We start from the raw sequence: 25,815 nt of genomic DNA, 5'->3' as shown, positions 1-25,815 counted from the left end.
GCCCTTCCTCTGCACTTTCTGCCTCCGAACTTCCACTATCGTTGGAATCTAGGTTGCTCTCCTCAAACTTCCTTTTCTGCCTCCTCTCTACCTCCATAGAACTCTCGCTCCCCTTCATACCCCTACTCCCTTTCTCTCCAGCTTTATTTTTCTCTTTCTTACTCCCTCCTTTTTTTGAACCACTATGTTCCATACTTGCTTCCCTTTCCTCTCCATCACTATCTCATACCATCTCTGACCCATTCACAGCACGGCCGTGCCGAACTTCCGCCACACCGAGTAAAGTTTGTTTGTTTCTCAACGATTTCAAAAATCCCTCTCCTCAAAGAAGTTCCCACGGAAAGTCTTCTTCCTCCTCCAAAATCGTCCGTCTTCGCTGTTCAGCTGTGTTGTTTCACTTTCCGAGTGTGTGCGACATCCACCGGGCTGTCCCTACCCCATTGAAGTTTACATTTAAAATGGTTAGGTAAGGACAGTGCGAAGTTTGCTGGCCACTACTTTCTTTCGTCATCATTCTGCGACAGCTCTACTAGCGCTATAGAAGCCACAACATAAACTCCCAAACAAATTAAACGTTGCTGATTGCATGTGGGTTGTAAAATATCGATGTTGACACGTAGCCATACCAGGTAAGCTGAACTTTTGTCACCAAATGTATATCGATGTTCTTAGTATGTGGGCTTTCCGAACCTAAGAAATAAATTGTGACGTTAGCTATTTAGTCATATGTAGCTATGTGCCAGATGCAGTAAAATGCCAAAGACAAATTGCAACAAATATAGGCAACCCTTTCGTGTGACTAACTACAGGTTTTCAAGTCAAGGCAAGCTAACTTAGCTGGCTAGCTCGATGAGTTGATTACATAACATTTCTGACATCACTAGGATCGTATTCGTAACAGCATGTAACGTTGGTTAGCGTTCATATTGTTGATGAGATTTTCTGGGAAATATGACATTAGCGTAAGCTAACGCTTGATGGATAAACCTATCAATGCCGTGATAGGTAACAGTCCTAACTAGCCAAATAATGGACTAAAGGAGCCTAAAGTACCTTATAGTACAACGACCTTATGTCTGTTTTAAAGCGAGGCGAATTGGCCCTGGAAGCAACAAAATAAAAGCCAAATACTCCATCTAAACGTGAATCGATTCTCAATTGCGGTACGATTCTAGAAACGTAAATCCCTTGTCTTTCATATCACATCAAAATAATTTCACAAATGCAAAATACACACTTACTGTACACTGTTTTGACACAGTTGCAGCCGACAGTATTTTTCAGTGACCACGGTTACATGCACACTAATATCACGTTATTATTTGGGATACTCAGTATTCCGTTTTTGAGTTGACTCGTATAAACATCATATCCCGTTTACAATAACCCCAAAAAGCTTGTATCCCGGTTATGAGAAACCCGGATAAGATGCCTAGGATATGCTGATCTAAGATGGGATACTGTGGCATGTAAACATCTTATCCCGTTTACTGTTGTTTTTGCGGTTTGTGTAGGCTCAGTTTCGCAAATCATGGGTGTTGTGATGTTTTCTTCTGATTGTCAAACAAATCACTTAAAAAAGTAGGCTACCTGCGCAGTTCGATCCATCATAATAATTCCATAATAACTTGCCAACTATAATTCATTGACTATAATTTAACTTTCTGCTTATAATTTAGAAGGCCATTTGTTTATTAGCTATAGTTTGATACAGTACATGCAGCTTCTCTTTTGTCATAACTTGTTGCCCCAGAAGACTAAATAAAGTAGTGCTCACCAGAATAATGTCTTATGTGAAATAGAATGAATGCATTAATAATCTTGAAAAGTTGTCTTGTTTCGTTTAGGGACCAGGGAGAAAACTCAATAACTCCAAAACAGTGGAAACAAGAAAAGCATAATTCTGCAGGAGTTAATATTATATTACTCTACATGTGAGAAGTTATACGTTTTTCGCTTTGCTTGAAAAATTAGCATTTACCTTACGTCAGCAAATACAGGATGGCTGAATTAAATTACATCTAAACTTTTGATTGATCTTATGTATCAATGTAAATAGTCGGTTAGAAAATATTCCACACGAGAGGTGCACTGAGAAGGAGCACCAGTAGTGGCTAAGGGAGCAAGCATGGAGAGGCCAGAGATAGCCAGACTTGTAAATTGGGCTAAGGAACAGAAGTTGGGTTTTGGAGAAACGCCAGGCCCGGCTCCAGGATGACATGCCTGAGGGGACATTTTAAATCCATGGGGGGCACAACTAGTATTGCTTTAGAGCCCCCAAAGAACAAGGTAGATTGGTCCTACTGCTGTTCAAATGTACAAAAATGTATATGAAATGTAGCCATACACATCAACAACCGTTGTTTTATTTTAATAACACAAGAAAGATATGCGCCCAACTACAACATACAAGTGTATCCTAAATGCAGCCGTAGCTGCCATAGGCCTACACATAATTTCCGCCTACCAACACGCACAGATCAGCTTGACAGGATGAGCAACACTAGGCTATCAAAGGTTCTTACAGGCTTCATAGCTTAAACTTCAATAATTAGAACTAAAGGCTACATTTCTGTTGAATTTGTGACACTACACAATGAGCGTAACCTACAGTAAGCCAAGCCGCCACTTCTCCAGGTGCGTAATATTTTCTGTAGGAGAGTTTCAGAAAAGCGAACTAAACCAAACTAAGTGCAAATTCTATATTCATAGCTGATGTGACATTTCCTACATGACAGTAGCCAATTTGAATCTGCCGCAAATAAGAGTAAATGCCCATTCAGAGAGCAACACACACATGCTATAGCAAGAGAGCAGGGAGGGGATGAAAAAGTAGGCTATGTATCGTTTTCATAGTATTGACATCACTTTTACAGTAGCCTATCACACAATGACTGTGTGTAATGCAAATTAATGATAAGAGTGAACGTTTGCCTACTTCTTTTAGTAGGCTACACACAGTATTGGTCCTACTACTGCGACGTACAAAAATGTAGGCCTATCTGAAATGCAGCCATATAGCCTATACACCAACTGCCATTTTGGTCCCAAGAAAGCGCGCAATGTTGAAGAGAAGCCCCACGAGGACTGGTGGCCCAAGATGCGCTCATTAAAACAGCACACGCCGTAACATCGATTCAGTACCATGGACAGAAGGCTACTGCGCGATGAAAGGGTGCACTACCAATTTCAGCACCACCGAAGTGGACAGCCAGGACAATAAGAGAACTGCACCAGGGCTCATCTCAGAGCACAACCAGTAGGCTACATTGGTCATTGTCTGTATACCCAAAAAATAACGCAAAGCTACATATCTGTCATTCGCAATTAGACCCGCAAAAGCAAGCAATGACATTAAGAGATCACAGATAAATCTAACATTAATTGAAGTACAAGGCAAAGGCCTGAAGTAACACTACATTACGTTTAAAAAATCTGCCAAACAACCAGGCTTACATGAGGGAAAACCTGTTAATTCTGGCACGGCGGCCAGGGCCATAAAGGTTGTAGCTTACCATTTAGAAGAGTTGCAGCCTCCTTGATGATGTCTTGAATCTCATAAGAAGTTTCTTATTCCATTCTCATTCCTTTACTTGGTAGGTCCCTCTCAAATGCCAGCTGGACAAGCTGGGCTTTTCGTTGATGTAACATGCTGCATCTGTGTTCACTGAATATGTTATTCAGGGTGTAGAAGGAATTTTTGCACATTGCTATAGATGCCCCAAATGTTAATCCATGTTTCAGTGCAAAGGCCCTCCATATCTTTGAATAACACTGAGTGGGGTCCATTTGTTGTTGTTGGCTGTGTTTGTGATTGCACTTTTCAAGAATGTGCGAGCCACAATAAACTCTGTCATTTGCTTGGAGCTGGTGTGCTCGTGCCCTCCTGGCATGCCTCACAAAGCTTTTCGAATTCAGCATCACATCGCAGTTTTTCAACGCACCCATACGTACTGCGGACAAGTTTGACACCGGAGTGCAGATCAGTAGCTTCATACTGCAATAACTTGTTAGGAGGGTCGAGAAGCCCCAGGATTTTATGAGAAATTGTACAGGCAGCTACACACATTGAAAAGTCGTATATCGCCTCAGACGTCATAGCGTGCACCACAACCAAATGCAGACCTTGAAACAGGTGCTACAAATGACCGCTTTCTCCCACTGAAAATGTGACTCGGGTACGTGTCAAGACAAACCTGTGCTGGCTCCTCATCACCGAGGTCATCAGGTGCTAGTGGCTGGGGTAATGGAGGTGCAGGTGCTTGTTGTGATGTTACCCTCGTGCTGCTGGTGCTAGGCTCTTCACGTTCTTTTTGGTCAGCAGGCGGCGTGGGGGATGGGCGGGTATTATATTTGCTGCTAGGGTCCTCAACTCGGTCGGGCAAGCAGGTTGCTCGGTGAGCTCGGCATCTGTCTCGACATGGTGGTCCTCAGTTTTTTTGCTCTTGGCAGTGCCCAGCCATTTTCGGATATCAATGCTGATGAAAGCTTAGTGGACAGTGCATTTGGAATGTATTCAGACCCCTTGACTTTTTCCACATTTTGTTACGTTACAGCCTTATTCTAAAATTGATTAAATTAAATGTTTTTCATAATCAATCTACACACAATACCCCATAATGACAAAGCGAAAACAGGTTTTAAGAACATTTTGCAAATGTATTAAAAATAATAAACAGATACCTTATTTACATAAGTATTCAGACCCTTTGCTACGAGACTTGAAATTTAGCTCAGGTGCATCCTGTTTCCATTGATCACCCTTGAGATGTTTCTACAACTTGATTGGAGTCCACATGTGGTAAATTCAATTGATTGGACATGATTTGGAAAGGCACACAGTGCCTGCAGCATTGAAGGTCCCCAAGAACACAGTGGCCTCCATCATTCTTAAATGGAAGAAGTTTGGAACCACCAAGACTCTTCCTAGAGCTGGCCGCCCGGCCAAACTGAGCAATTGGGGGAGAAGGGCCTTGGTCAAGGAGGTGACCAAGAACCCGATGGTCACTCTTGACAGAGCTCCAGAGTTCCTCTGTGGAGATGGGAGAACCTTCCAGAAGGACAACCATCTCTGCAGTACTCCACCAATCAGGCCTTTATGGTAGTGGCCAGACGGAAGCCACTCCTCAGTAAAAGGCACATGACAGCCCGCTTGGAGTTTGCCAAAAGGCACCTAAAGGACTCTGACTATGAGAAACAAGATTCTCTGGTCTGATGAAACCAAGATTGAACTCTTTGGCCTGAATGCCAAGCGTCAGGTCTGGAGGAAACCTGGCACCATCCCTACGTTGAAGCGTGGTGGCAGCATCATGCTGTGGGGATATTTTTCAGCGGCAGGGACTGGGAGACTAGTCAGGATCGAGGGAAAGATGAACGGAGCAAAGTACAGATATCCTTGATGAAAACCTGCTCTAGAGCGCTCAGGACCTCAGACTGGGGCGAAGGTTCACCTTCCAACAGGACAACGGCCCTAAGCACACAGCCAAGACAACGCAGGAGTGGCTTCGGGACAAATATCTGAATGTCTTTGAGAGCCCGGACCCGATCTAACATCTCTGGAGAGACCTGAAAATAGCTGTGCAGCGATGCTCCCCATCCAACCTGACAGAGCTGGAGAGGATCTGCAGAGAAGAATGGGAGAAACTCCCCAAATACAGGTGTGCCAAGCTTGTGGCGTCATACCCAAGAAGACTCGAGGCTGTAATCGCTGCCAAAGGGCAGCGATTATATATATATATATATATACATGTGCAAAAAAAACTAAAAACCTGTTTTTGCTTTGACATTATGGGGTATAGTGTGTATATTGGGGGAAAAAAAACAATTGAATCAATTTTAGAATAAGGCAGTAACGTAACAAAATGTGGAAAAAGTCAAGGGGTCTGAATACTTTCAAATAAAATTTTATTTGCCACGTGCCGAATACAACAGACCTTACAGTGAAATGCTTACTTACAAGCCCTTAACCAACAATGCAGTTTTAAGAAAAATAAGTGATAAGTAAAAAATATAAATAATTAAAGAGCAGCAGTAAAATAAAATAACAGTAGGGAGGCTATGTACAGGGGGTACCGGTACAGAGTCAATGTGCGGGGGCACAGGTTAGTTGAGGTAATTGAGATAGTATGTGCATGTGGGTAGAGTTAAAGTGACTATGCATAGATAATAAACAGAGAGTAGCAGCAGCGTAAAAGAGGGGGTGGGGGGGACAATGCAAATAATCCGGGTAGCCATGATTAGCTGTTCAGGAGTCTTTTGGCTTGGGGGTAGAAGCTGTTAAGAAGCCTTTTGGACCGAGACATGGTGCATCAGTACTGCTTGCCATGCGGTAGTAGAGAGAACAGTCTATGACTAGGGTGGCTGGAGTCTTTGACAATTTTAGGGCCTTCCTCTGACACCGCCTGGTATAGAGGTCCTGGATGGCAGGAAGTACTGGGCCGTACGCACTACCCTCTGTGGTGCCTTGCGGTCGGTTGCCATACCAGGCAGTGATGCAACCAGTCAGGATGCTCTCGATGGTGCAGCTGTAGAACTTTTTGAGGATCTGAGGACCCATGCCAAATCTTTTCAGTCTCCTGAGGGGGAATAGGCTTTGTCGTGCCCTCTTCACGACTGTCTTGGTGTGTTTGGACCATGATAGTTTGGTGATGTGGACACCAAGGAATTTGAAGCTCTCAACCTGTTCCACTACAGCCCTGTCGATGAGAATGGGGGAGTGCTCAGTCCTCTTTTTTTTTTCCTGTAGTCCACAATCATCCCCTTTGTCTTGATCACGTTGAGGGAGAGGTTGTTATCCTGGCACCACACGGCCAGGTCTCTGACCTCCCTATAGGTTGTCTCATCCTTGTCGGTGAACAGGCCTACCACTGTTGTGTCGTCGGCAAACTTAATGATGGTGTTGGAGTCGTGCCTGGCCATGCAGTCATGGGTGAACAGGGAGTACAGGAGGGGACTGAGCACGCACCCCTGAGGGGCCCCCGTGTTGAGGATCAATGTGGCAGATGTGTTGTTACCTACCCTTACCACCTGGGAGCGGTCCGTCAGGAAGTCCAGGATCCAGTTGCAGAGGGAGGTGTTTAGTCCCAGGGTCCTGAGTTTTGAGGGCACTATGGTGTTTAACGTTGAGCTGTAGTCAATTAATAGCATTCCCACATAGGTGTTCCCCTTGTCCAGGTGGGAAAGGGCAGTGTGGAGTGCAATAGAGATTGCATAATCTGTGGATCGGTTGGGGCGGTATGCAAATTGGAGTGGATCTAGGGTGTCTGGGACAATGGTGTTGATGTGAGCCATGACCAGCCTTTCAAAGCACTTCATGGCTACAGACGTGAGTGCAAAGTGTCGGTAGTCATTTAGGCAGGTTATCTTGGTGTTCTTGGGCACAGGGACTATGGTGGTCTGCTTGAAACATGTTGGTATTACAGACTCAGTCAGGGACATGTTGAAAATGTCAGTGAAGACACTTGCAAGTTGGTCAGCGCATGCGCGGAGTACGTGTCCTGGTAATCCGTCTGGCCCTGAATGTTGACCTGCTTAAAAGTCTTACTCACATCGGCTACGGGGAGCGTGATCATATAGTAATCCGGAACAGCTGATGCTCTCATGCATGCTTCAGTGTTGCTTGCCTCGAAGCGAGCATAGAAGTGATTTAGCTCTTCTGGTAGGCTCGTGTCACTGGGCAACTCGAGACTGTGCTTCCCTTTGTAGTCTGTAATAGTTTGCAAGCCCTGCCACATCCGACGAGCGTCGGAGCTGGTGTAGTACGATTCAATCTTAGTCCTGTATTGACTCTTTGCCTGTTTGATGGTTCGTCGGAGGGCATAGCGGGATTTCTTATAAGCGTCCGGGTTTGAGTCTCGCTCCTTGAAAGCGGCAGCTCTAGCCTTTAGCTCAGTGCGGATGTTGGCTGTAATCAATGGCTTCTGGTTGGGGTATGTACGTACGGTCACTGTGGGGACGACATCATCGATGCACTTATTGATGAAGCCAGTGAATGATGTGGTGTACTCCTCAATGCCAACGGAAGAATCCCGGAACATATTCCAGTCTGTGCTAGCAAAACAGTCCTGTAGCTTAGCATCTGTGTCATCTGACCACTTCCTTATTAACTGAGTCACTGGTGGTTCCTATTTTAGTTTTTGCTTATAAGCAGGAATCAGGAGGATAGAATTATGGTCAGATTTGCCAAATGGAGGGTGAGGGAGAGCTTTGTACGCGTCTCTGTGTGTTGAGTAAAGGTGGTCTAGAATTATTTATTTATTTTTCTCTGGTTGCACATTTAACATGCTGGTAGAAATTAGGTAGAACAGATTTAAGCTTACCTGCATTAAAGTCCCCGGCCACTAGGAGCGCTGCCTCTGGATGAGCGTTTTCCGTTTTGCTTATGGCCTTATACAGCTCATTGAGTGCAGTTTTAGTGCCAGCATCGGTTTGTGGTGGTAAATAAACAGCTACGAAAAATATAGATAAACTCTCTTGGTAAATAGTGTGGTCTACAGCTTATCATGAGATACTCTACCTCACGCTAGCAAAACCTCGAGACTTCCTTAATATTAGATTTCGTGCACCAGCTGTTGTTTACAAATATACACAGACCGCCACCCCATGTCTTACCGGAGTCAGCCGTTCTATCCTGCCGATGTAGCATATATCCCGCCAGCTGTATGTTATCCATGTCGTCGTTCAGCCACGACTCGGTGAAACATAAGATATGACAGTTTTTAATGTCCCGTTGGTCGGATGTCCTTGATCGTAGATCGTCCATTTTGTTTTCCAATGATTGTACTTTGGCTAATAGGACTGATGGAAGTGCTTTCCCGAATGCACTGTATAATTATTCAGTGCGCCACTATCAAAACGTTTTTGTGAGGAAGGAAAACAGTCAATTTGACCCTGCCCTGGGATCCAATGAGCTTCCTAAACAAGGTAATGAAGGCGATATCTTATGACATTGCATGGCTAGGTGCCCAATCAGAATGCAATTTTGGATTTTAACTACTAAATATTACATTATTACATCATCCCCTTCCTCCCTACTTCTCAGATCATGAGCGCACACCGGCATATAGCCTCTGTCCCGGTCAGCACTACTGGCAGGCCCAGCGGCACTACAGTGGCAAAAGCGGCATGGTAATTCATATACCATTTGTTATGTTTATGGGGAAACAAAACTGGGGGGGATAAATTGTATCTGGGGGGGGGGGTCTATACCTGGCTTTTCTACCCCGTAGGGCCTGAATATAACGGATGAAGGCACGGTAAGAGCGTGGTGAACGGATAGATGTGGTTATGGACAGAGAGGAAGAAAGAGAAGAGCCGAGTGCAGAGGGAATGTGTGTGTTGAGGAAGAATGGCGCCAAGTACAAACCGCACTCTGTTGCCTCTGATAGCGCAGAAAGTTAACCTGACGAGTGTGAGGATGAATTATCTGCGGTTGCCTCGCCCTGTTCATGCAAAGGATGAATCTGGCCCAGTGGTAGTGATATTTTTGGAGAACGTGGATCCCTGCCTTTTGGCTGACCCATATGTAGTATCAGGCTGGGTAGAAATGAAGTTGGGTACTGTTCAATCGGTGAAGGTAGCTCGACGGGCCCTTGTGATGGTTTTCTGTGTCTTCCACCCAGAGGGAGCGGCGCTTCGCCTCACGAGCTTTGGGACAAGACCTGTGACTTGGTTTTTGCAGATGCTCTTATCCAGTTAGTGAGTGCATAATTATTTAATTTTTTTCCTTTTTCTTTTTCTTTCATACTGACCCCCCATGGGAATCGAACCCACAACCCTGGCGTTGCAAACGCCATGCTCTACCAACTGAGCTACATCCCTGCCGGCCATTCCCTCCCCTACCCTGGACGACGCTGGGCCAATTGTGCGCCGCCCCATGGGTCTCCCGGTCGCGGCCAGCTACGACAGAGCCTGAACACTAAGGTGTTTTAGATTCCAAGTTTATGGTCATATTGCAGCAGTGTGTAGGAGTGAGATTCAGAGATGTGAAAAGTGTTCAAGGGGGCATGGGACAAAGGAATGTGAAATATCGGTGGAAAGAACGGTCAATTGTGGGGGTGCCCATGTTGCTGGGGATTAGAAGTGCCCGGTGCGAGAGAGACAGGTTGAGCTTGCCAGGGTAAGAGTAGAACAGAAGGTGTCGTATGCTGAGGATGATGGGTCAAGGGTGAGCAGTAGGCCTAGGCCAATACAGAGTGACATGAATGTGTGCTTCAGTAAGGTTGGCTTCTTGGCATTCATTGCCATGGTTATCAACTGTACTGCAGAAATGGAATGTAAATCACAGAAAATAGATGTGGTGGTGGCAGCTGCAGAGAAGTACATGGGTGTACAAGGTTTTACTGCAGAAGAGTTACAAGGTCTGTTGCATGAAAGAGTCCCATCCTCCCAGGCCGGCGGCCTGGTGTAGGATCAGTTAGGGTCAAAGTAGTGGAATGGGGTGGTGTTTTTATTTTTATGAAATGGTGTTATATTGGTGGTGGTGCCATTTATTTGTTCCTTTCCCCCTTTATTTTTATATCACTAAATGTAACATGACTGACCACACACTACCGACCACACACTACCGCACAGTAGGTGACAGCATGCACAAAAAAATTTGCGAATGCAATTATACCAAAGAAGAAGAAGAGGTCCACTCGGTCTTCCATCTGTTTTCCGTAAACAAGCACTCTAACATGGAAATATGGCCATGTGGAAACCCTAACCCTATAAAGGTGTGTATCAATTCAACCTTTATTTTTTATTTTATTTTTTATTTCTCACTGATATGAAAGATAAGGTCCTTATGCTTCCAAAACCGTACCTCAAGCGATGTTAATGTTCAGACCGTGTGTCGGGCCTCTTAACAAAACTCCCCCATACAGAAGACGCCTTCGTCCAATGACTCTTATGTGTAATGTAATGGAACAGAGTGCTGATCAAGTGCTAAGTCCTAGCTAGCTAGCTAGCCAGTTATATATGGCTATTTTGTGAAACACTACCTGCCTCAATTCAACTGGTTATGACAGTAACAGTAAAGTTATATTGTCATGCCATTTTATGTGTCAATGCATTGAAATGTGTATGAAAAATGTATGCGCTCACTGCTAAATGACTAAAATGTAAAATGTAAATTCAAGTTACCTAGCTGTCAAACCCATTAGACATTTTCACAAATAATTAGGCTTATCTAATATCTAAATAATGCCCTATGGCTGGTAGCAGTCTTGGCTGAAAACACTCATACTAGGCTACAAAGTTGGGATAACAGTTCTTCACTGAAAATAGTTCCCTCTAAAGCAGCGTTTCCCAAACTAGGGGTTGTGACCCAATGTGGGGTCGGTTGATTTGAAAATGGAGTTGCGAGAGAAGCTAGGTGTGGTTGTAATAAACAGAGTGGTTTCTGTTTTCTTCCTACAAATGTGGCTCTATCTTTTGAACGGTTTAAGCTACAAAAGATTATGACCCCATCACTGAAAGATAAGACTCTCAGGAACACTTATGTGTCTGTTTCCCTCTACAATGCCCACAAGCCTCATTAGAACAGACTGGACAAGACCAGGTTCTAAATCCGACTGGGGGGAAAAAGAACATCGTCAATTATGTTCTTTTCTACACAGAAAATCATACAAAATTATTACCTGATGACCTTCTGAATTTCACAATAATTTTCTGATGCATTTCTGTCACTTCAAACCATACTGTCTTCAGATTGAAATACTGTCAAAAGTACTGTCAGACTGATTTGTAATAGACTGTCATAGCCCCCCCCCCAAAAAAAAAAAAAAATGTAAACATTGGCTGCTGATTACATCACTTTTTTCATATGGTGGGGTTGTGAACTTAAATATCAAAATGGGGTCGCAGGTCAACAAAGGTTAGGAACCCTTGCTCTAAAGGCCGTAGGTAAATGACTTGGTGACTTTGCTTGTTTCCCTCGGTCAGGCCCTCTTGTGCTGAATGAGGCACGGTCTTCCCATAGTGCTGTTGATTGAGTGCGGTCAGGATGGGCCAGCAGATCTCAGGCCAGGCGGTGATGACCCATCTACCTGAGAAGCTGGTGAAACATGCAGGGCTGGTACGCGACAGCGGCTACCTCAACTACGATGAGTTCCTGGCCAGGGTGGCAGAGCTCAATGACGTGTAAGGCCGGCCATGTTGTTACTGTCAATGTAGGCCTTGTTTGCTTTGTACTTAGTCACTAGACAAATATATGATGATACCAGGGTGGCAGAGCTCAATGACGTGTAAGGCCGGCCATGTTGTTACTGTCAATGTAGGCCTTGTTTGCTTTGTACTTAGTCATTAGACAAATATATGATGATATAATAATAATAATATGCAGATCTACAAAGAGAATCGCAGTCTTTCCCTTTTCATTTCCAGATGGGGAGCTAATTCCCCAAAGTAACATCCAGGTCCTCCGCTGGCACTTCTTGAACATTATCCAATTATAACACTAGTTATTAACTGACATAATCCAGGTTATGAACCTTAATCAAGAGCTAGAGCAGTATCTCCCTGCTAGGATTTACCCTAGTCTATTCCCCAATCAGTAGGCCTTGCTGCTACTGGTGTAAATCTGGCTCTCACAGGCAGTGAGTGACTGAAACGGAGGATAGTTAGGTGACAGTGTTAAGTTGTCATTGTGACTGTCCTCTGATCATCTGTTGAGTAACAATGTTTCTCTATGACTGTGAACTGGACAGGACGGCTAAACTAGCAACTGGACAGCAAAAACATCTGATCTTTGAAGTCCAGACTGGCTCGGACACCTCTGCTCTGTGGAAAGTGGCTGTGAGGATAGTTTGTACCAAGGTGAGAGAGGGACAAATTAAAGTTGGTCTCTGATGGAGACATGTCATTGTGAATCAGTCTCCACTCTCACTAGTTTTTTAGGGGGCATGTGTGTTTTTGAAACAGAAATGATGTGTGTGTGTGTGTGTGTTACAGTGTCTGTCGTAAGCACATCGTGTGTGTTCATGGCATCTGTGTTTTTGAGACTGAAACGTGTGTGTTGTTGCCCTGTGCTCTGGCAGATCAACAAAGAGAATGGGATGGTGGAGGCGTCTCGCATCATGAACCTGTACCAGTTCATCCAGCTGTACCATGACATCACCAGCCAGGCAGCAGAGGTGCTGTCAGCAGAGGGCGCCAGCCTCGCGTCTGGAACACTCCCGTCAGGGGACTCCTGCCAGGCCAGCATGTGGATGGGCAGGTTAGTACTTCAGTGTGTGTGTGTGTGTGTTTCTTTCATGTGTCTGTGTGAAGTCTTGCGTTGCCATCCTTCCAAGTCTTGTTCCTGGATGTGAGGAGGTCTGGAAGCTGAGGCTGGTCTGTGACTGGCTGCCATTGTGTGTATTCCCATACAGGGTAAAGCAGTTGACTGATGAGGAGGAGTGCTGTATCTGCATGGATGGGAAATCTGACCTCATTCTGCCCTGTGCGCACAGCTTCTGTCAGAAGTGCATTGACAAGTGGTAAGAGACACAGACACTATCCACAATAGGTCATACATACATCTGTTGTCATGAGGTCCATTTTTCATGGGTCATTTGAGTAATTGAGCACATTAACATGCCCACTAATAATTTGATATTAAACTGATTATAGCAATAGTATGGCATTAGTCATGTAAACGCCTAACAATAATTATCTTAAGTAAGCATATGTCAATTAAAACGCCTAGATTTCTTTGCAATCTTTCAAATAATTAGGACATGTAAACCCCTTAATCAGAGTTCCAGCTGTGTCTGCGCATGTGCTCGCAGGAGCAGCACGAGCCTTCTTATGCGTGAGTGAAGTGAGCTTGGAAAATCTAAAAGTGTGAATATTAGAAATAGTTTTCATATACAAACTTTATGTCCGAACTTGGGTACCGTGGCCCAGCGCTTGAAGCAAAGCCTCCTCCTCCACCCTCTCTCACTATTCCCCACCCGCAAAATTTCAATCACATAGCGCGCCCTACACTTGTCTGTCCAATGCATGTAAATAACTTGCCCACTCCATAGCAAGCTGCTCTATCCACACTGACTGGTGAAGTCATTTAACGTGGAACTAAATATAAACAAAAAAGAAAATGGTTTCAGAGGTTTAAAAAGGAACAGAAAGGAACGATATAAACCAATACATTTTTTGGGGTTGGAACCGATTCAGAACTTTATTTTGCTGGTCTGAACAGTGGAACGGAAACAAAAAAATTATAATGGTTCTGTTCAGAACAAAACGATTGGAAAATAATTTCTGTTCCAACCCCCGCTGAAACTTTGTTGCTTAGTATTTTTCAGTAATTTTTTTCATGTATGTTTATCTAATTTGATCCCTTAGCTCCTCGGATTGGGATGGGGGGAGGGGGGTTGTAACTTCATTTTGTATGTATTCATGTTTGCTGACTATTATTATTAATAAATAAATAAACATTTTATCACCAAAGAAATGTCTTAACTCCGTATCAAATAGGCTTCCCAAAAATAATGAGTTTGGAGGGCTAAAACTATTAAATATCAAGGCATTAAACCTCTCTCTTAAAGCTTCTATTATACCAAAACTGTATCTAAATCCAAACTGGTTTTCCAGTAGGCTACTAAGAGAGGCACATCCGATGTTTAAAATGGGTCTCTTTGTTCTTATACATATTAAACTATCAATTTCCGGTTGATTGACAATGGAACCCTGTTGAAAGTATCCTCCTTAAATGAAGCCATACAGAGTTCCCTACAATTCCAATTTCATCCTCCAGAAGAGACGGCATATAAACTCAGCAAAAAAAGAAAAGTCCTCTCACTGTCAACTGCGTTTATTTTCAGCAAACTTAACATGTGTAAATATTTTTATGAACATAACAAGATTCAACAAATGAGATATAAACTGAACAAGTTCCACAGACATGTGACTAACAGAAATTGAATAATGTATCCCTGAACAAAGGGGGGGTCAAAATCAAAAGTAACAGTCAGTATCTGGTGTGGCCACCAGCTGAATTAAGTACTGCAGTGCATCTCCTGCTCATGGACTGCACCAGATTTGCCAGTTCTTGCTGTGAGATGTTACCCTACTCTTCCACCAAGGCACCTGCAAGTTCCCAGACATTTCTGGGGGGAATGGGCCTAGCCCTCACCCTTCGATCCAACAGGTCCCAGACGTGCTCAATGGGATTGAGATCTGGGCTCTTCGCTGGCCATGGCAGAACACTGACATTCTTGTGTTGCAGGAAATCACGCACAGAACGAGCAGTATGGCTGGTGGCATTGTCATGCTGGAGGGTCGTGTCAGGATGAGCCTGCAGGAAGACACATGAGGGAGGAGGATGTCTTCCCTGTAACGCACAGCGTTGAGATCGCCTGCAATGACAACAAGCTCAGTCCGATGATGCTGTGACACACCGCCCCAGATCATGACGGACCCTCCACCTCCAAATCGATCCCGCTCATTCCTTCGACGATAAACGCGAATCCGACCATCACCCCTGGTGAGACAAAACCGTGACTCGTCAGTGAAGAGCATTTTTTGCCTGTCCTGTCTGGTCCAGCGACGGTGGGTTTGTGCCCATAGGCGACGTTGTTGCCGGTGATGTCTGGTGAGGACCTGCCTTACAACAGGCCTACAAGCTCTCAGTCCAGCCTCTCTCAGCCTATTGCGGACAGTCTGAGCACTGATGGAGGGATTGTGCGTTCCTGGTGTAACTCGGGCAGTTGTTGTTTCCATCCTGTACCTATCCCACAGGTGTGATGTTCGGATGTACCGATCCTGTGCAGGTGTTGTTACACGTTGTCTGCCACTGCGAGGACGATCAGCTGTCCGTCCTGTCTCCCTGTAGCGCTGTCTTAGGCGTCTCACAGTACGGACATTGCAATTTATTGCCCTGGCCACATCTGCAGTCCTCATGCCTCCTTGCAGCATACCTAAGGCATGTTCACGCAGATGAGCAGGGACCCTCGTCATCTTTCTTTTGGTGTTTTTCAGAGTCAGTAGAAAGGCCTCTTTAGTGTCCTAAGTTTTCATAACTGTGACCTTAATTGCCTACCGTCTGTAAGCTGTTAGTGTCTAAACGACCGTTCCACAGGTGCATGTTAATTAATTGTTTATGGTTCATTTAACAAGCATGGGAAACGGTGTTAAAACCCTTTACAATGAAGATCTGTAAAATTATTTGGATTTTTACGAATTATCTTTGAAAGACCGGGTCCTGAAAAAGGGACGTTTCTTTTTTTTGCTGAGTTTATATTACAGCAAATAAATGGCTAAACTCCAATCTACTGATAGAGGATAAACCAATTTTCTTGGAGAGAATGTATAAGGAAGGTATCATGTTCATGAATGACATTTGTAAACAACGACGGTAAAATTGTCACACAAGCAATTAATGAAGGTGTATGGAGATGTATGCACAATAAGTAAGGGATAATCAACGAGGGGCTATGCGTTCTCTGGAAAATAATGGGGAAGATTATTCCATTTAATTAAAATCTGCTTTCATATTGTTGAGTAATGGAATAAAGTTATCTTTATATATTTGTCACTTATTAAGCATCTTTATTTTTTGTGGTCCACTTAAAGGATTGCTGTAAATCGTGAGTTTTTCTTTTTCTTATTGCCAATATTTCATTTTTTTCCATGTACATTTTATAACCTGAGATTTGAGTATTCTGAAAATATTTTTATCAAAGGGGGCATTATCAGGTATATCAGGAGATCATATGCAAATAAGTTTTGTTTAAATGTATGTTTACCAATACTGATACCTGTTACATTTTGAGTCCTCTATAATTCTTACTGCAAGCCGTTCAATTGCCAGTGCAAACAGGAGGGGAGAGATAGGACATCCCTGTCTTGTGCCCCTTTCTAAAGCAATTTCTTCAGATAATGTATTATTTGAGTATATTTTTGCTTAAGGATATTTATACAATAATTTTATGAAATGTATTATTTCAGCTGGAAATTTGAAAGCTTCCAAAGTTTTGAGTAGGAACGGCCATCCAAGACAATCAGCCATTATTATAGCCATTGAATTCTACCGTGCAAATATACCGTGTGTTATAGGGAAATAATGCACGCTCTAGAATGCCCTTCAAGCCAATCAGAAACGAGTATTCAACAATGCCATGGTATAAAAAAAGTATAAACTGGGTGGTTCGAGCCCTGAATGCTGATTGGCTGACAGCCGTCAGGAACGAATTGCAAAAATCTCTGAAGCTGGAGACACTTATCTCCCTCACTATCTTTAAGCATCAGTTGTCAGAGCAGCTTACCGATCACTGCACCTGTACACAGCCCATCTGTAATTAGCCCACACAACTACTTCATCCCCATATTGTTATTTACATTGTTATTTATTTTGCTCTACTTTCACATCATCTTCTGCACATCTATCACTCTAGTGTTAATGCTAAATTGTAATTATTTTGCACTATGGCCTATTTATTACCTTACCTCCATAACTTAATACATTTGCACACACTGTATATAGATTTTCTATTGTGTTATTGACTGTACGTTTTGTTTATTCCATATGTAACTCTGTGTTGTTGTTGTTTTTATCGCACTGCTTTGCTTTATCTTGGCCAGGTCGCAGTTGTAAATGAGAACTTGTTCTCAACTGGCTTACCTGGTTAAATAAAGGTAAAATAAATAAATAAAAATATCAGACTTTATACCACGGGTATGACATAACATATATTTTTACTGCTCTAATTACGTTGGTAACCAGTTTATAATAGCAATAAGGCACCTCGGGGGTTTGTGGTATATGGCCAATATACCACGGCTAAGGGCTGTATCCAGGCACTCCGTGTTGCGTCTTGCGTAAGAACAGCCTTTAGCCGTGATATATTGGCCATATACCACACCCCCTCGGGCCATATTGCTTAAATAACCAACTCATCGCAGCTCTTCCACAAATGGAAGAGGCAATTACTTAGAAGCTAAAGGAATGAATTAGTTTGTCTGCCACCAATTAAAAAGTACCGTATAAATGGCATAAAATGACCAATATAAATCGTAAAATGTATCAGTTTCACTTACGGTCAAGAGGGTTGACAACTATGCTTCATAAAATTCAAGATAGTTGGGAACAGATTTTCGAAGTACCAATACCATGACATCGGGTTTATGAACTGATATACAAAACTTAAATTTAAGCTATTATATCAAATTCTCGCTACAAAAGAATGCTCAGTGTACAGTCGTGGTCAAAAGTTTTGAGTGACACAAATACTAATTTTCACAAAGTCTGCTGTCTCAGTTTTGATGATGGCAATTTGCATATACTCTAGAATGTCATGAAGAGTGATCAGATGAATTGCAATTAATTGCAAAGTCCCTCTTTGCCATGAAAATGAACTTAATCCCCAAAAAACAATTTCACTGCATTTCAGCCCTGCCACAAAAGGACCAGCTGCCATCATGTCAGTGATTCTCTCGTTGACACAGGTGAGAGTGTTGACGAGGACAAGGCTGGAGATCACTCTGTCATGCTGATTGAGTTAGAATAACAGACTGGAAGCTTTAAAAGGAGGGTGGTGCTTGAAATCATTGTTCTTCCTCTGTTAACCCTGGTTACCTGCAAGGAAACATGTGCCGTCATCATTGCTTTGCACAAAAAGGGCTTCACAGGCAAGGATATTGCTGCTAGTAAGATTGCACCTAAATCAACCATTTATCGGATCATCAAGAACTTCAAGGAGAGAGGTTCAATTGTTGTGAAGAAGGCGTCAGGGCGCCTAAGAAAGTCCAGCAAGCGCCAGGACCGTCTCCTAAAGTTGATTCAGCTGCGGGATCGGGGCACTACCAGTACAGAGCTTGCTCTGGAATGGCAGCAGGCAGGTGTGAGTGCATCTGCACGCACAGTGAGGCGAATACTTTTGGAGGATGGCCTGGTGTCAAGAAGGGCAGCAAAGAAGCCACTTCGCTCCAGGAAAAACATCAGGGACAGACTGATATTCTGCAAAAGGTACAGGGATTGGACTGCTGAGGACTGGGGTACTCATTTTCTCTGATGAATCCCCTTTCCGATTGTTTGGGGCATCCGGAAAACACCTTGTCCGGAGAAGACAAGGTGAGCGCTACCATCAGTCCTGTGTCATGCCAACAGTAAAGCATCCTGAGACCATTCATGTGTGGGGTTGCTTCTCAGCCAAGGGAGTGGGCTCACTCACAATTTTGCCTAAGAACACAGCCATGAATAAAGAATGGTACCAACACATTCTCAGAGAGCAACTTCTCTCAACCATCCAAGAACAGTTTGGTGACGAACAATGCCTTTTCCAGCATGATGGAGCACCTTGCCATAAGGCAAAAGTGATAACTAAGTGGCTTGGGGAACAAAACATCAACATTTTGGGTCCATGGCCAGGAAACTCCCCAGACCTTAATCCCATTGAGAACTTGTGGTCGATCCTCGAGGCGGGTGGACAAACAAAACCCCACAAATTATGCAAGAATGGGCTGCCATCAGTCAGGATGTGGCCCAGAAGTTAATTGACAGCATGCCAGGGCGGATTGCAGAGGTCTTGAAAAAGAAGGGTCAACACTGCAAATATTGCCTCTTTGCATAAACTTAATGTAATTGTCAATAAAAGCCTTTGACACTTATGGAATGCTTGTAATTATACTTCAGTATACCATAGTAACATCTGACAAAAATATCTCATAACACTGAAGCAGCAAACTTTGTGACGACCAATACTTGTGTCATTCTCAAAACTTTTGACCACGACTGTATATGGGTCATTGAACAGTCAGACCGGTGCAGGCTGCCACGAGGAAACAGAATCAATAGAACATCTCTTTTGGTACTGTCCATGTCACACCCTGGTTCTGGGACTCATTATGTTGAGCCAGGGTGTGTGCAGTCTATGTGGTTTGGTTCTATGTTGGGTGTCAAAGTGTTGTATTATGTTGATTAGTCATATGACTCCCAATCGGAGGTAACGAGTGTCAGCTGTCGGCTCGTTATCTCTGATTGGGAGCCATATTTATTCTGTATGTGTTCTTGTGGGCATTGTGGGTTATTGTTCCGTTTCTGTCAGTTTAGCAGAGGACTTCACGAATCGTCGTTTGTTTTGTATTTACGTGCTTTACTTTATTAAAGTTATCATGTTCACTCAACGCGCTGCGCTTTGGTCCGTTCATTCATCAGACGATCGTGACAGAATAACCCACCATCAAAGGACCAAGCAGCGCGTCCAGGAGCAACGGCATCAGCAGGGCCATCATCGTCGGAAGGACGAGAGGCAACCCCAAGAAATTTTGGGGGGGGGGCACATGGCTTGGGCGACGGAGCAGCAGGAGGCTGCCACAAGGCAGAGTCAGAGGGCTGCCAGGTTAAGGGGGCTGACGGAGGCAGAGAAGGGACGGATTCAGTGGGCTACCAGGTCAAGGGGGCTACTGGGTAAAGCAGGGAAGGAAAGTGTTGAGGCACGGCGTGAGGTACTGGGGTGTGTAACCAGTTCGGTCCGGCCCGTTCCTAGTCCCGAGGTGCAGCCAGTAGTGTGTGTTCCCCGTACGGTACGGCCTGTTCCGGTCCCTCGCACTAAGTGTACGGTGCGCGTCGCCAGCCCGGTTCGACCTGATCCTGCCACCCGCACCAAGTGTACGGTGCGCGTCGCCAGCCCAGCCCGGCCTGTTCCGGCCCCTCGCACTAAGTGTACGGTGCGCGTCGCCAGCCCGGTTCGGCCTGTCCCTGCCATACGCACCAAGTGTACGGTGCGCGTCGCCAGCCCAGCCCGGCCTGTCCCTGCGCCACGTACTAAGCCTCCTGTGTGTCCCCAGAGTCCTGTGCGTCCTGTTGTTTCTCCCCGCACTAGCCCTGAGATGCGTGTCCTCAGCCCGGTACCTCCAGTTCCGGTACCACGCATCAGGCCTACGGTGCGCCTCAGACGGCCAGAGTCTGCCGTCTGCCCAACGGGGCCTGAACTGTCCGTCTGCCCAACGCCGTCTGAACTGCCCGTCTGCCCAACGCCGTCTGAACTGCCCGTCTGCCCAACGGCGCCTGAACTGCCCGTCTGCCCAACGCCGTCTGAACTGCCCGTCTGCCCAACGCCGTCTGAACTGCCCGTCTGCCCAACGGCGCCTGAACTGCCCGTCTGCCCAACGCCGTCTGAACTGCCCGTCTGCCCAACGCCGTCTGAACTGTCCGTCTGCCCAACGCCGTCTGAACTGCCCGTCTGTACTGAGCCTGCAAAGCCGCCCGTCTGCCATGAGCCTTCAGAGCCGTCCGCCAGACCGGAGCCGCTAGAGCTCTCCGCCAGACAGGATCAGCCAGAGCCTTCCGCCAGACAGGATCAGCCAGAGCCTTCCGCCAGACAGGATCAGCCAGAGCCTTCCGCCAGACAGGATCAGCCAGAGCCTTCGGCCAGACAGGATCAGCCAGAGCCTTCCGCCAGACAGGATCAGCCAGAGCCTTCGGCCAGACAGGATCAGCCAGAGCCTTCCGCCAGACAGGATCAGCCAGAGCCTTCGGCCAGCCATGAGCAGCCAGATCCGTCAGCCAGCCATGAGCAGCCAGATCCGTCAGCCAGCCATGAGCAGCCAGATCCGTCAGCCGGCCATGAGCAGCCAGATCCTTCAGCCAGCCATGAGCCGTTCAGCCAGGATCCGCCAGAGCCGTCCAGCCAGGATCCGCCAGAGCCAGCCAGCCAGGATCCGCCATTGAGTCAGGTGCTGCCCCTTATCCTGGTGCTGCCCCTTAGTCCGGTGCTGCCCCTTAGTCCGGTGCTGCCCCTTAGTATGGTGCTGCCCCTTAGTCCGGTGCTGCCCCTTAGTCCGGTGCTGCCCCTTAGTCCGGTGCTGCCTCTTAGTCCGGTGCTGCCCCTTAAACCGGTGGGGGTCATTTGGAGGAACCTACGTAAGCGGGTAGTGACGATGGTGGGGTGGTGGTCTAGGCCGGAGCCAGAACCGCCACCGAGGAGGTATGCCCGCCCAGCCCTCCCCTGTTTGGGGGTTTTGAGGCGCGGTCGCAGTCCGCGCCTTTAGGGGGGGGTACTGTCACACCCTGGTTCTGGGACTCATTATGTTGAGCCAGGGTGTGTGCAGTCTATGTGGTTTGGTTCTATGTTGGGTGTCAAAGTGTTGTATTATGTTGATTAGTCATATGACTCCCAATCGGAGGTAACGAGTGTCAGCTGTCGGCTCGTTATCTCTGATTGGGAGCCATATTTATTCTGTATGTGTTCTTGTGGGCATTGTGGGTTATTGTTCCGTTTCTGTCAGTTTAGCAGAGGACTTCACGAATCGTCGTTTGTTTTGTATTTACGTGCTTTACTTTATTAAAGTTATCATGTTCACTCAACGCGCTGCGCTTTGGTCCGTTCATTCATCAGACGATCGTGACAGTCCATCTGTGGCTTGTTTTTGGAGTCAGGTCTAGGAATGGTTTGTTATATCAGGGTGCGGTTGGACCTGCAAACTGTATTGTTGGGGGATTTGAAGGATCACTGTCAAATGTTTATTTATGGGGCATTTTCGGTAGAAATGCTGCAGATGGGGAGGTTCAGGTCCCTAGTGAGACACCATGGTAGAATGGAGGGATATATTGCAAGAGGAAATGGTAGAATGATGATTTATTGGGAGAGATGGGTTGATCTGTGGCTGTTTGAAGGTTGGCATTAATGAGTGTTGGAATAAATACACTTGCACAATATAAAGGTTTGAGATCCTCCAATCAGGGGTGAGGGTGGGGATGTGATTGAATGTTTTGTGTTTAGTTATGTATGTTTTGGTTTCACGCTGTGAGCGGTGTGTGTGCTGGTCTGGTGGTTATGGGTGCGCTCGCTTCCATGCCCGCCTGGGCGTCGGGTGGTGCTTGGTCCTTCCCACCCTGGGAAAATCCCATTGGGCCAAGGGCGGGGGCTTTGCCCTGCTGGCATCTCTGGGGTGGGTGGGGGAAATCGCATCCACTGACTAGAGCACCCACTGATAGGAACGGCCATTTGTATTGTCTTTGTATTATATTGTTGTTTTAATAAATAAAATAATATGGTCGCTTTGATAACATGTTTATTTTGATTGGCGATTTTCTGCATTCATCAAAGTCCCTTCAGGTAGCCTAATTTAGGCCTGATGTCGATTTTAAACAGGATTATTAGGGAAATCGTTCTTCTTGCAAAGCATGTAGACGTTTTAATCAAACTACATTTAATCAGTGTCCATGTAAACATACCCAATGAAATGATTTGGTTTGTTTTCATAGGAGTGGGCAGAGCAGGAATTGTCCGATATGCCGCTTGCAAGTGACCGCTGCCAATGAGTCGTGGGTGATGCCTGATGCCCCTACAGAGGAGGACGTAGCTGGCTATATCCTCAACCTGGCTGACGAGGCAGGCCATCCGCACAGACCTTAAACTACTCAACACTGAGGCACTTTGATTAACCACTGACAGACAAACTGATATCAAGAATAGTTTGGGGAAGGGTCTGGAGTTTTTCGCCAGGAAAAGCACCTTGCCCTGGTTTTGGGTGTATGTAGATAAGATGGTTTGCTTTATAGGAATTTGCCTGCTGTGATGGTTTATATTTCTTTTATGTTCTTTTTCTTTTTTACTTTTCCATATTATTTCAAGATGACTTTTACATGATTGCTCTTAAACTTTGTGTGTGTGTATGTACAGTACCAGTCAATAGTTTTAGAACACCTACTCATTCAAGGGTTTTTCTTTATTTTTACTATTTTCTACATTGTAGAATAATAGTGAAGACATCAAAACTATGAAATAACACATATGGAATCATGTAGTAACCAAAAAAGTATTAAACAAATCAAAATATATTTTATATTTCAGATTCTTCAAATAGCCACCCTTTGCCTTAATGACAGCTTTGCACACTCTTGGCATTCTCTCAACCATCTTATAATAATAATATGCCATTTAGCAGACGCTTTTATCCAAAGCGACTTAGTCATGCGTGCATACATTTTTTTTTTGTGTATAGGTGGTCCCGGGGATCGAACCGACCACCTTGGCATTACAAGCGCCATGCTCTACCAGCTGAGCTACAGAGGACTACAGTCTTGAAGGAGTTTCCACATATGCTTAGCACTTGTTGGCTGCTTTTCCTTCATTCTGCTGTCCGACTGGGTTGAGGTTGGGGGATTGTGGAGGCCAGGTCATCTGATACAGCACTCCATCACTCTCCTTCTTGGTAAGATAGCCCTTACACAGCCTGTAGGTGTGTTGGGTCATTGTCCTGTTGAAAAACAAATGGTCGTTTGGGATGGCTGCAGAATGCTGTGGTAGCCATGCTGGTTAAGTGTGCCTTGAATTCTAAATCAATCACAGAAAGTGTCACCAGCAAAGCACCCCCACACCATAACACCTCCTCCTCCATACTTTACAGTGGGAACTACACATGTGGAGATCATCCGTTCAACCACACCGCGTCTCACAAAGACATGGCGGTTGGAACCAAAAATCTCAAATTTGGACTCCAGACCAAAGGACAAATTTCCACCGGTCTAATGTCCATTGCTCGTGTTTCTTGGCCTAAGCAGGTCTCTTCTTCTTGTTGGTGTCCTTTTAGTAGTGATTTCTTTGCAGCAATTCGACCATGAAGGCCTGATTCACACAGTCCCCTCTGAACAGTTGATGTTGAGGTGTGTCTGTGACTTGAACTCCGTGAAGCATTTATTTGGTCTGCAATTTCTGAGGCTGGTAACTCTAATGAACTTATCCTCTGCAGCAGAGGTAACTCTGGGTCTTCCATTCCTGTGGTGGTCCTCAAGAGAGCCAGTTTCATCATAGCGCTTGATGGTTTTTGTGATTGCACTTGAAGAAACTTTAAAAGTTATTGAAATGTTCCATATTGACTGACCTTCATGTCTTAAAGTAATGATGGACTGTTGTTTCTCTTCGCTTATTTGAGCTGTTCTTGCCATAATATGGACTTGGTCTTTTACCAAATAGGGTTAAAAAAAAAAAAAACTTGTCACAACACAACTGATTGGCTCAAACGCATTAAGAAGGAAAGAAATGCCACAAATTAACTTTTAAGAAGGCACACCTGTTAATTGAAATGCATGAAGCTGGTTGAGAGAATGCCAAGAGTGTGCAAAGCTGTCATCAAGGCAAAGGCTGGCTATTTGAAGAATCTCAAATATAAAATTGGTTTAAAACTTTTTTTGTTATGTGTTATTTCATAGTTTTGATGTCTTCACTATTATTCTACAATGTAAAAATAAAGAAAAACCCTTGAATGAGTAGGTGTGTCCAAACTTTGGACTGGTAGTGTATATTACACACACAATCTATCTCTCCACAAGAATATATAATGCAACCACATTGTTTCCGTTCGGCTTGGTCCTGCCTAATCTTATAATTACACTGTGAGTACTGAATAGTAGTAGATATTTTTATAGGCACCTCTAACTGCTGTTGAAATGTCCATAAATCACAAGTCACATAACTACTATAATTTCATTTTGAAATCCTATAACACTCAATGTGAATGGTTTGTCATTTGATGAAATGTGAAATTAAGTACAATAATCTCATGGATGCTTCAGCCATGATTAAACGTTCTATTTTCTCCTCAAAATGTTAATTAGGTGAGGTGATCTATCCCCCCCAAAATGTTGCTTTTAGTTTTATATATGAATCAGTAAAACAAAATGTAATTATTGTTTACAAAATCATTTATATATCATGGGTACTTAAGCATGGCCAGTGCATTGGATGTTTTAAATATTTAACTTTTTATTAAGTGTGAGGCTGTGAATTAAAATAATACTACAAATAATACAGTCCAAATATGTTATTCCCATTAGTGAACTAAAGATTTGAGCTGTATGTACTTTACTCATGACTGGCTTTTACTATACTGAATAAAAATATAAACACAACA

General features: G+C 44.6%; 1 protein-coding gene across 4 annotated transcripts; it reads left to right on the top strand.

Annotated features, from left to right (window-relative positions):
* Positions 1 to 25,815, top strand: LOC311137664 (RING finger protein 141). 4 transcript variants are annotated; one of them, XM_084172187.1, is made up of 7 exons: positions 1 to 629; positions 9,041 to 9,126; positions 11,926 to 12,123; positions 12,690 to 12,798; positions 13,020 to 13,198; positions 13,353 to 13,460; positions 15,191 to 16,488. In XM_084172187.1, the coding sequence occupies exons 3-7, from the start codon at positions 11,987 to 11,989 to the stop codon at positions 15,255 to 15,257; spliced, it is 600 nt and encodes a 199-aa protein (XP_084028313.1). In that variant the 5' UTR covers positions 1 to 629; positions 9,041 to 9,126; positions 11,926 to 11,986; the 3' UTR covers positions 15,258 to 16,488. The 4 variants fall into 4 exon arrangements, with proteins under 4 accessions (XP_084028313.1, XP_084028312.1, XP_084028311.1 ...); XM_084172185.1 differs by lacking the exon at positions 15,191 to 16,488 and adding an exon at positions 23,168 to 25,815 and having other exon boundaries at positions 3 to 629; XM_084172186.1 differs by lacking the exon at positions 9,041 to 9,126.

The sequence above is a fragment of the Coregonus lavaretus genome (genome assembly GCF_964263955.1).
Source record: "Coregonus lavaretus genome assembly, chromosome: 11".
Taxonomy (NCBI): Eukaryota; Metazoa; Chordata; class Actinopteri; order Salmoniformes; family Salmonidae; genus Coregonus; species Coregonus lavaretus.
The sequence above is the reverse complement of the archived record's forward strand: the minus strand, read 5'-3'. Positions and strand labels throughout refer to the sequence as shown.

Excerpts from the sequence above, each read along its gene's own strand:
- LOC311137664 (XM_084172185.1), top strand. The coding sequence starts at position 11,987 with ATGGGCCAGCAGATCTCAGGCCAGGCGGTGATGACCCATCTACCTGAG. Across the intron at positions 12,124-12,689 it reads GTGGCAGAGCTCAATGACGT|GACGGCTAAACTAGCAACTG; the intron begins GTAAGGCCGGCC and ends TGAACTGGACAG. Across the intron at positions 13,461-23,167 it reads CAGAAGTGCATTGACAAGTG|GAGTGGGCAGAGCAGGAATT; the intron begins GTAAGAGACACA and ends TTGTTTTCATAG.